The 9,847-nt window shown below is 43.0% G+C and overlaps 1 protein-coding gene across 3 annotated transcripts in view; it reads right to left on the reverse strand.

Moving 5' to 3' along the window:
- The window catches only part of SYAP1 (synapse associated protein 1), a 28,417-nt gene extending 19,486 nt beyond the window's left edge, over nucleotides 1-8,931 (reverse strand). Inside the window, exons 1-3 of one of the 3 annotated variants that reach the window (XM_027608151.2) lie at nucleotides 8,597-8,931; nucleotides 2,249-2,367; nucleotides 1,415-1,481 (exon numbers count right to left, since the gene is read on the reverse strand). In XM_027608151.2, coding sequence (XP_027463952.1) covers nucleotides 1,415-1,481; nucleotides 2,249-2,367; nucleotides 8,597-8,789 — 379 coding nt within the window. In that variant the 5' untranslated portion in view covers nucleotides 8,790-8,931. The remainder of the gene's footprint in view (nucleotides 1-1,414; nucleotides 1,482-2,248; nucleotides 2,368-8,596) is intronic. The other 2 variants (XM_027608150.2, XM_027608152.2) reach the window with 2 other exon arrangements.
- Nucleotides 8,932-9,847: the final 916 nt, after the last annotated feature.

Raw genomic sequence — 9,847 nt, forward strand, 5'->3', positions numbered from 1 at the left:
TCAGTTTCTCCCATTCCTCCCTTCCCCTCAACACTAGATCTCTGCTCAGCTCTCTTCATGTTTGACACACTTTTCACTGAGGTCACCTACTCTCATGGTTTTTACATGACTTAACTAATAATCTCTACTGGCAGATGGAATTCTCCATGCTTCAAATAGGAATCAACTGCTGCTGCTGGACCCCATTCAGTTAATTTAGAGCAGTTGTGACCAAAAGAACTTTCTGTAATAATGGAAATGTTCCAGATTTGCATTGTCCAATATGGAAGCCGGTAGCTCCCATGGGGCTGTTGGGCCCTTGAAATGTGACTAGTGCAACTGAGCAAGGGCATTTTCCTGATATGCCACCTGCATTCCCTTCTCTGCTTCTGTACATGTTCCTCTCACCTGGGCACCTCAAAACTGAAAGTACCTTCAATCCTTTCACCCTACTGCTTCCAAGTTCCTATCTCAGAGGCTGCAACCAAATCCTACCCCAAGTCTCTAAGCCAGGATCACTTGCACTGCTTCCCACACTGCTTCCCACAAATCACGAAGGTATGCTAATTTGTACAGAGTATTTGTCCCAAAGATCTGCTTTACACCTTGAGTTTACCTAGGCATGACAATGCCTGACTCACCACACGACTAACTAGCTCTTTTTGAATTTGTGGCACTGCTCAAACTGATCGAATTATTTTACCCTTTTGCCAAATTCAAAGACATGAGGCCAGTTTTGTGTTTGAGTACATCCAAACAGCAAAAGTAGACATTCTGAGACCCGATAACTATCAAACATTTAAACGAGCACTTGTCAGTAAAGAAATGTATTGAGGGGCGCCTGGGTGGCTCAGTCGGTTAAGCGTCTGACTTCGGCTCAGGTCATGATCTCAGGGTCCTTGGGATCAAGCCCTGCATTGGGCTCCCTGCTCTCTCTTTCTCTAAATAAATAAATAAAATCTTTTTTAAAAAAAGGAAGAAAGAAATGTATTGAGTAATTTCTCACAACACCTTGTGACTTTTCACAGCCCCCTGTCACTCCGCTGGAAAGCTCTTTATTTTTTCCTCCTGACGAGAATGGGAATGAAGCCAACTTTTGCTAAGTGCCTATTATGTGTACATCACACATTGTGCTGGACATGTTCTAAACTGAGAAATGAAAGCTCACTCTCTTTCAGAGCCAGCTCCCCAGAGGGGTTGTCACCCGCTGGTCTCACCCTCCATCCCAGCCACAGGGAACAATATCCTTCCTTCCTTTAAAGCCCAAACGTTTATGAGCTTGTCTCCCCAACTAGTGTTTGTGCTACCGAAGGACAGGGCTGTTACTTACACATTTTTGTATTGTCAGAGCCTTAGTGTGGTGTCTGGCACATTAATAGGTGCTCAATAAAATCTGGCAGGTAAGTACATCGTGTACAAAAAACCTACATCATACCTGACTTTTTGGTAAGCTGTTCCTCAACAAATTTTTTCTGTTCCTTCTGAAAATCTCCTATAATTGTCTGTTAAAAAATATACAAAGAGTCAAGTTACTTTGAGAACTTTATTATTAGATAAGAATTACATTTAAGATTTGTGAAGTCAGGAGATATTAATTTTCTTCAAATAAAACAGTTAAAAAAGTAATACTTCCCCCTTTCCCCAACAAACAGAAATTCAACATTCCTGAATTTCAAGTATAGAACTCTTTTGTGATGGATTATCTTTTCAAATGCAAAGATAAAATGAGTTAAAAACTGAATTTTTGCTTTATTCCAAAAAAACAATGAAAACCAAGTCAAATCTCATTCTAACAAATAGTACACATAACAAAGCATCTAAATAACAAGCTATCTAAAGTTTAATTGATGACCTCCTTAGTTCAAATAATTCCCAACATAAATGAAATTCCCTGGGCTTGGACCCTACCACTGTAGGAAATGAACAAACTTACTTAAAAGTGTAATTCCTAATGGGCTAGGACTTTAAACACTTAAATGACTGACTCAAAGGCATAAATATTTGGAAACAGTTATAGTTTAAAATTAAATTCACACTATAAAAAGTTTAGTGTTACCCAAAAGTATCAGTGTATTTTAGAATATATTAAAATTAAAACCAAGGTTATTTAAATCATAGCTACTTCTTACACAAAAAGAGAAAAAAAAACCCCAAGAATCTCAAAACAATATTTTTATCAGAATATGGTATCCTACTTGGGTTGATAAAGTTCATAAAAAGGGATAATTATATAAGCTGCTAATCAATTTCAAAAGATGTTTAAATGTACCTTATCAATGATGTCATCTATTTTTCCTTCTTCTACTGATTTCTTTATTGTTTGTGCTGTTTCAGCAACTGATTCAGTTATCTTTTTTGTAGCAGCAGTTGCAAAGCTAAACAGATAGTCTGTAAAGAATAAAAGACAGTCTATGCTCCGTTCAAGTACAATGGTTATTATATTTGTGATTGTTCCCTTAAAGAGCTCTCACGGGAATCTTAAACCACAGGGCACGATTCTTGTTAACTAGGACTTCAAACACTGACAGCACTGACAGTACTGACAGTACTTCACTTTCTGGGTGGGCTAGCCATCCATACCAGGCCTTTAATTTATCTCTTTCAAAAGTGCTAGCATTCTCCCACCCTTCTCCCCCAGTAGCTGTTTCAGACTTGTCTTGCCCTTCTCCAGTCTCTCATTTTAATTTATCTCAGTAGATAATCTTCCTTCCAACTTCACAGATAAGATCAAGGCTCCCTTTCACTTTCCTTCCTTTCCAGACCCTAAATATCCTATTTTATTTTCTCCTTCCCTCTTGTTCAAAGAAAACATGCCCTTCCTTCCCTAGATTAAGCCATCCCGTAATAAATCTGGAGGAATTTTTAATAAATAGAAATCTTGGCAAGCCCTAATATAAACATAAATCCTTAACCTAATAATAATGAGCAAATATGCAGAATAAGATTAAAACTGGAACACTAGGGGCACCTGGGAGGCTCAGTCGTTAAGTGCCTGCCTTCAGCTCGGGTCATGATCCCAGGGTCCTGGGATCAAGGCCTGCATCAGGTTCCCTGCTCAGTGGAAAGCCTGCTTCTCCCTCTGCTCCCCCTGCTTGTGCTCTTTCTGTGTCCAATAAATAAATAAAATCTTTAAAAATAAAAAAATAAAAACAAAACTGGAACACGCAAACTTTCATCTTTACAAAACAAAGCAAAAGCACAAATTTAACTTTCCTGAAAACTTGAAAAGACACAAGTATCAAGGCTCTATTTCAACTATAACATAAAGGTCTGTACGTAGACAAATACTGTTTTTTTTAATAATTTTCTTTAAGATTTTATTTATTTTACAGAGAAACAGCGAGGGAGGGAACACAAGCAGGGGGAGCTGGAGAGGGAGAAGCAGGCCCCCCACCGCGCAGGGAGCCCAACGCGGGGCTCGATCCCAGGACCCTGGAATCATGACCCAAGCCAAAGACAGACGCCCAACGACTGAGCCATCCAGGCGCTCCAACAAATATTGTTTCTAAGTCCACACTGTATACAGCGCAGGCTGCAGGAAGCAACCTCAGGCAGGTTCTGAAGCTGGACTTGCTAGGGGATGCTCCTGGGCAACTGGCCTTCCAATCTCATCTAGTGGGAAATACTCTCTAAGTTAGGGCAGTCTTGCCTCTGCTACTTGCACCTGCTGAGGGGCAGGTAGGTTGACTCTCTCAACACTCAGGCGGGGGAAAACCCAGATAAGAATGGCAAAGGGAGCTTGGCACACCAGATTAAACCCTCACTGGTGGCTGGTATCTCTTCCAGAGAATCAGGCAACTTGTACTGCTACCTAGGAGCAGCAGTACTATCTGCCAATCAGAATGACCCTCTCTCCCACTTTCTGTAGCCTTTACCATAAGCAGTCTATTTTCTCCCATTGTGTTTGGTGGCATTTACCTGTCAGTGATGTCAACAGCCCATTGTGACTATACCACAGGATACTACTTGCCTCTGGTTTCATTCTCACCATTCTTCCCCCTCCTATTCTACATTCATATGACCCCGAGAAATTCTTGAGTACCTCCAAGGAGGTCTCAGATACATTATTCCTTGGTTTGAAACACTTTTATCTGGCCAACTCTACATATACTGTGGGTCTCCGCTTACATAGATAGCACTTCTCAGGCAATGTTCCCTGGCTCCTTGATTAGAGCAGGAGCTCCTGAGATGTGTTCCCTCAGCACCTGTGTTGCCAGACCAACAATATTCATGACACTCTACTGATTACTTGGTGGCTCTGTCTTCTCAGTTAGACTGAAGGCCCACCCTAAGTCCCACTGGGGCAGGGACCAAGGTTGTCTGATTCACCACTGTATCCCCAGTGAATGACCAATAAGTACTTGCTAGATGGATGAATGGGGAGCAACATAATAGTGCTGAGTTTTAGGGTGGTCCCTCATTTCTCTTTGGTTATGACTAGTCTATTTACAAAGTGGTATGATAAATTGGGTAGACAGCCAGATTATTTTGTAAAAATATTCTTTGCTGACAGTCAAAGAAATCTAAAGTTCTAAAAGAGCAGGGTTTCCTTTTAAGATTTTCTCAGGAGAATGTTTTTAATTAGAATCATCATTTTTATTCTAAGGAGGACTGCCATTTAAAAACTGGTATTTTGGGGTGCCTGGCTTAGTCTGAAGAGCGTGTGACTGTGGATTTCAGGGTCATGAGTTCGAGCCCCACACTGGGTGTAGGGATTACTTAAATAAATAAATAAATTTAAAAAAATAAAAACTGGTATTTTAGCATAATAATCTCAATTCTCAGATTTTAATAACTCCAAGAGTAGAGTACACTGAACATGGAGAACACTGGAGGAAATACAGTTCTTGCCCTCAAGGAATGTCCATTTCTAAACAAACAAGCCAATAAAAGGCTCAAAGATAAGAGAAGCAAGAATAATCATTAAACAGAGGCACTCAGAGAAGGGAGGGAGAAGGTCTCCCAAGAGTAATTAGAGTGCGATGGATTCTGAAGTCAGAGGGAGTGGGGTGTGGGAAAGCATGATAGGAGATTTTCAGGTAAGAAGCTCATAAAGATGAGAAGTAGTTTATTAATTTTGCAAATTAATATATTGGATGACACCAAGTTAAAGACAGTTTTCATTAAGTGGTTAGAAAAAATTGAGACTAAGATAAGAGTTAACAGGAAGTAATAGGAGTACAATATCCACTTCAGGAACATAGGCACAAAGAGGTCTGAACTAAAGCAGCAACCAAAGAAGAAAAGAAAGACTAAGTAAAATGGCTCTCGGTGAGTATGACGACGCAGCCTTATGGAAGGAGGGGGCAAACTGCTAACAATGAAAGTAGTCATTTTATTTATTTATTTTTTAAAAGATTTTATTTATTTATTTCACAGAGAGATAGCGAGAGAGGGAACACAAGCAGGGGGAGCAGGAGAGGAAGAAGTAGGCTTCCCGCAGAGCAGGGAGCCGATGCGGGGCCGATCCCAGGACCCTGAGATCATGACCTGAGCCGAAGGCAGATGCTTAACGACTGAGACACCCAGGTGCCCCATGAAAGTAGTCATTTTAATCTCACAATTATCCTGGGAAGAATAGGTATAATCTGCCCAGTTTACAGATAGGTAAGCCAAGGCTCACAGAGGATAAATGATTTGCCCATTAAGATAGCGGAAGACTCTGCTGACTGCCTATCCAATGCCTAGCCCCTTCCTTCTTGCCAAAACAACCCCCATTTTGGTGGGTGCTCATCAAACCTATGGGTGGTCTTGGGAACTTCCGACATAATCAAGGTCTTCTCATTATGCCTCTGTTGGATTCTCTGTAACTTGCAGCTGAATTTTCTGTAATTTGCAAATGATATCACAATAAAGACAACAGTGCAGGAAACTCAAACACAAGCTATCTGCTTCTAACTGGCAAGCCTGTGCCCCAATTCCATACTGCCTCATCTCATATGAGCAAGTGACAAGGGCTTACAGAACTGAATGGAATGATAAGGATAAAGGAAAGTGGGAAGGTTCTCAAAGGTCAGAAAAAGCATACATTTGTCAGAGTAAAAAGAATAAAGAGATTAAGGCTTGCTGCCTTAAGAAAATAAGGAGCAGATAGTGGTTTCTAAAACCAATATTCTTAAGCCATTGCTGGCTAATTTTTCAAAAATACTGTATTTCATACAATTTTAGAATCTTCATGTTGGAAGGGGCTTTAGAGGTTACCTAACTGAACCTCTTATCCAGGTAGGCCTACTTCCAGGGATGGGGCGCACATGACTTCAAAGCGTAGCCAATTATTACTGTTATCCCCCTCTAATTAGAAAATCCTTTTCATTTTCCTTGTTATTCCTACCTCTCAGACTTACATCTGTCCTCTTAAGTAACATATAATGACTTTTCTACAAAAAAACTTTCAGAATTTTGAGCAATGCCCCAAGTTTCTTCTTCAAGCTAAAATCCCCAGTTCTCGTGGGGCGCCTGGGTGGCTCAGTTGGTTGAGCGACTGCCTTCGGCTCAGGTCATGATCCCGGAGTCCTGGGATTGAGTCCCACGTCGGGCTCCCTGCTCTGCGGGGAGTCTGCTTCTCCCTCTGACCCTCCCCCCTCTCATGCTCTCTCTCTCTATCTCATTCTCTCAAAATAAATAAATAAATCTTTAAAAAAAATAAAATAAAATCCCCAATTCTCTTTATTATTGTTTATAAGCTGTGGAATCCAAGCTCTTGACCATTTGCACTGCCTTCCCTCATGGTAAACCTGGGTTTGTCATCAGAACTGAATCAGTTATTTTACTTCTGTATTGAAGCAGACATACATTTTCCTACATACACACTAACTTTTGGGGCCTTCTTAGTTGTAAACTAAGCAAGTTAGGCACCTAGAACTTGAAATGCACTTTCCTTACAGAAAAAGAGGATGGCCTAATTAATACAGTTCCACTGCAAATACTAAGAGCACTTTTCAAAGAAGAGGAGGTGGCCCTTCCTCTATTTCTGGGCATGGACTGGCCTTAGAGACGGTTTTGAAAAAAAAAACCAAAGCTCATTTTTGGCTATCCTCCCACTTATTTAAACTGTGCAAATGACTCATGTATTTAACACTCTCAGAGGTACGGATTTTTTTTTTTTTAAAGGACGAGTACAGATAAAGCTTCAATTTGGTCGATTTTAACAAAAACCAAGCAACCAATTTGTGCTGAATTAGAAGTTACTTTGGGGCATCAGGACTTCAGGGAGGTAGGGAGGAGCTCTTCTTTGAGTTCCCTTATAAACTGCCCTCCTTCGGAAGGCAGCTATGCTCACCGCTATACCACCAATGCTGGCATACTGCCCTCCTTCAGAAGCAGGTAATCCTAGGAGGCCAGAGTTTATCAGGAAGAAGGACCAAGGATGGGAAGGCTTGGTTTTGGGTAAGGGAGTGGAATCTAGGCCTGGGTGTCCACCATTTGTAACTGGTGAATTGCCTAAATTTTCTACACACAAAACAGTTGTTCCCTCTTTAGAGTTTTTGTTGCACAGCACTTAGTTTTATTTCTCTTGTGCACTGTTTGGGGACCTTGAGCTGAGATTCTGTACTGCCACGTCATGAGATTATGTCTGTTTTCCCTGCCCCCTCCCCAGACTTCTTGAAATGTTAGAGCCTTTCTCATTCAAATATGTGTTTCTCCACTCTCAGGCTCCAGCCTCCCCTATGATCTGGCCTTTTAGTAGACTCTTAAAAAACGCTTGCTAAATTTAGTATCTACCTTTGCTGCAGTTCTCTCACTTGTAGTGAAATCTGCTTTAGGCCCCACCTTCTCAAAGACGTTTTCTTTTATTATTTAAGCCTGCCAAGGTCTCCAGAATCAGAATTACCAGAGCTATGTGTTTATTCTTCAAACCTACTACTTTTACTCTCCTCCCTAACTAGACTGTGGCTTTCAAATTAGACAGACCTAGGTTCAAATTCCACGTCTACCGCTTACTGTCAGTTTAACTTTGAGCCAGTAACTCTGGGCTTGTTCTCCCAACTCACTGGGAGGTTTAACAGATTAAATGAGATATCGTTCATCAAACATCTAGTACCGAAACCTGCATCACCGACAAAAATGGACAGCTACTTTTCCGCCTTAAAAAAAAATTCCACTGCACCTAAAAAGGAGACCAGCCTGAGGGAGGCCTTCGATAACTCTTCCCCGCAATTTATTTCAGACAACACACTGTGCCCTAAGGGCACAAAAGGGCACTTTTCCAACCAACTAAAGTTCCCCAACGTCCCCCGCCCCCCGTCCTGGGGGTGGGCGTGTGGAGGTGAAAGCTGGAGAACTAAACAAAAAAGATTCCTTGTCAAACCTAAAGACGTCGAACCACACCGTTTTACGGAAGCCCTGGCTCCCAGTGTTTACACACCTCGTAAAGACTGACCTGTCAGGAACTTCAGGCACAGGATTGACTGCTAGATGAAACTTCGGCCTTGCCCAGATCCTCATCAACCTCTCCTGTCCCAAGACGACCGAGTGACAGACACACCTTTCTCCCCTTCCACCCACCCCACACCCCCCAAGCAGTCGGGTCCGCGCCCTCGGGCGTCAAGAGAAGGGAGCGGGCACCCCCCCCCCCCACACACACACACTCTGGTCCCGAGGGCCAGAGGAGACTCACTGCCGAGGCCTTTTGCCTGATGAAGGAGTTCCTGGTCCCCCGCTTGCCGCGGCTCCCCCTCCGCCGACTCTGACACCTCTTCGGAGCACTGCTGGGGTGGAGCGTCTCCCTCGACCAGCCCGCCTCCCTCAGATTGCCGGCCACCCGCCGCCGGCTGCTCCAAGCCAAACCAACTGCTCAAACCCCGGAACATCCCGCCCGCGGGGCCGCTACAGCGGTCCCGGCCACTGGAGACCCTAACTGGCACTGCCGGCTCCTGACTCCACAATGCGCGCCCCCCCGCCTCCAAGGAGATGGCCGGAAGTGCGACCCTGGAGCAGCCTCTCTATCCGTCTCCCCGTCTCTATGGCCGCTCTGCCGGCGGCCGCATGTATGTCATTTCCGCCAAGGGCCCCGCCCTCGTTGGCTGTTTATTTCAGTAACTTTCTGACGTGCGTGGAAAATAGACAAAGGGTTTTCCCAGCGTAGTCCCGCCCGGTCCTCTCTCCTCCTTCCCCAGCTTTTCCTAGGTTACTGACTCAGACGTGTAAAGGGCGTTTCTGTCTCTCTAAGCAGCTTGGCTGCTGGCTTAGCCTCGCCTTTTCAGGTCCAGCTGGGCCGTTGCCTCAGAAATGGACGTCTTTAGCCCCTTTCTGAGTCCCAATCAAAATTGGCCCAGGGCTCTAGGTCCAACAACTAATTCACAGGGAATACAGAGGACTAAGGAAAGTGTTACAGGACACCATGGGATGCGGGCAGCAGAATTTAAGCTGTGAGAAACCACAGGACAAACGACCTTGTTTCTTTAAATAAATTGTAAGGAAGAGAGGGGAAGGGAAACCTATAGGTCAGAAAAGTTTTAAGAGCCATAATCCGTGGCAATCCGTGGATTTTACTTGGATCCTGATTCAAACAAACATTGGGGGGAAAAGTATGACGTTTATATTTGAGTACCGGATAGTTCATGAAATTAAGAAATTATTAAATTAAAATTTTAATTGTGGTAGAATACCCATAAAATTTAACATCTTAACCATTTCTAAGTGTACAGTTTAGTAGCATTAAGTACATTCACATTGTGCAACCAATCTCCAGAAGTCTTTTCAAGTTGCAAAAATGAAACTGTACCCATTAAACAACTCCCCATTCTCTCCTCCCACCAGCCCTTGGCACTCACCATTTTACTTTATGTCTCTATGTCTCTATGAGTGTGACTACTCCAGGAACCTCATATAAGTGGAATCATACCACATTTGTCTTTTTGTGACTGGC

The sequence above is a fragment of the Zalophus californianus genome, chromosome X, assembly GCF_009762305.2.
Source record: "Zalophus californianus isolate mZalCal1 chromosome X, mZalCal1.pri.v2, whole genome shotgun sequence".
In the NCBI taxonomy this organism is placed as follows: domain Eukaryota; kingdom Metazoa; phylum Chordata; class Mammalia; order Carnivora; family Otariidae; genus Zalophus; species Zalophus californianus.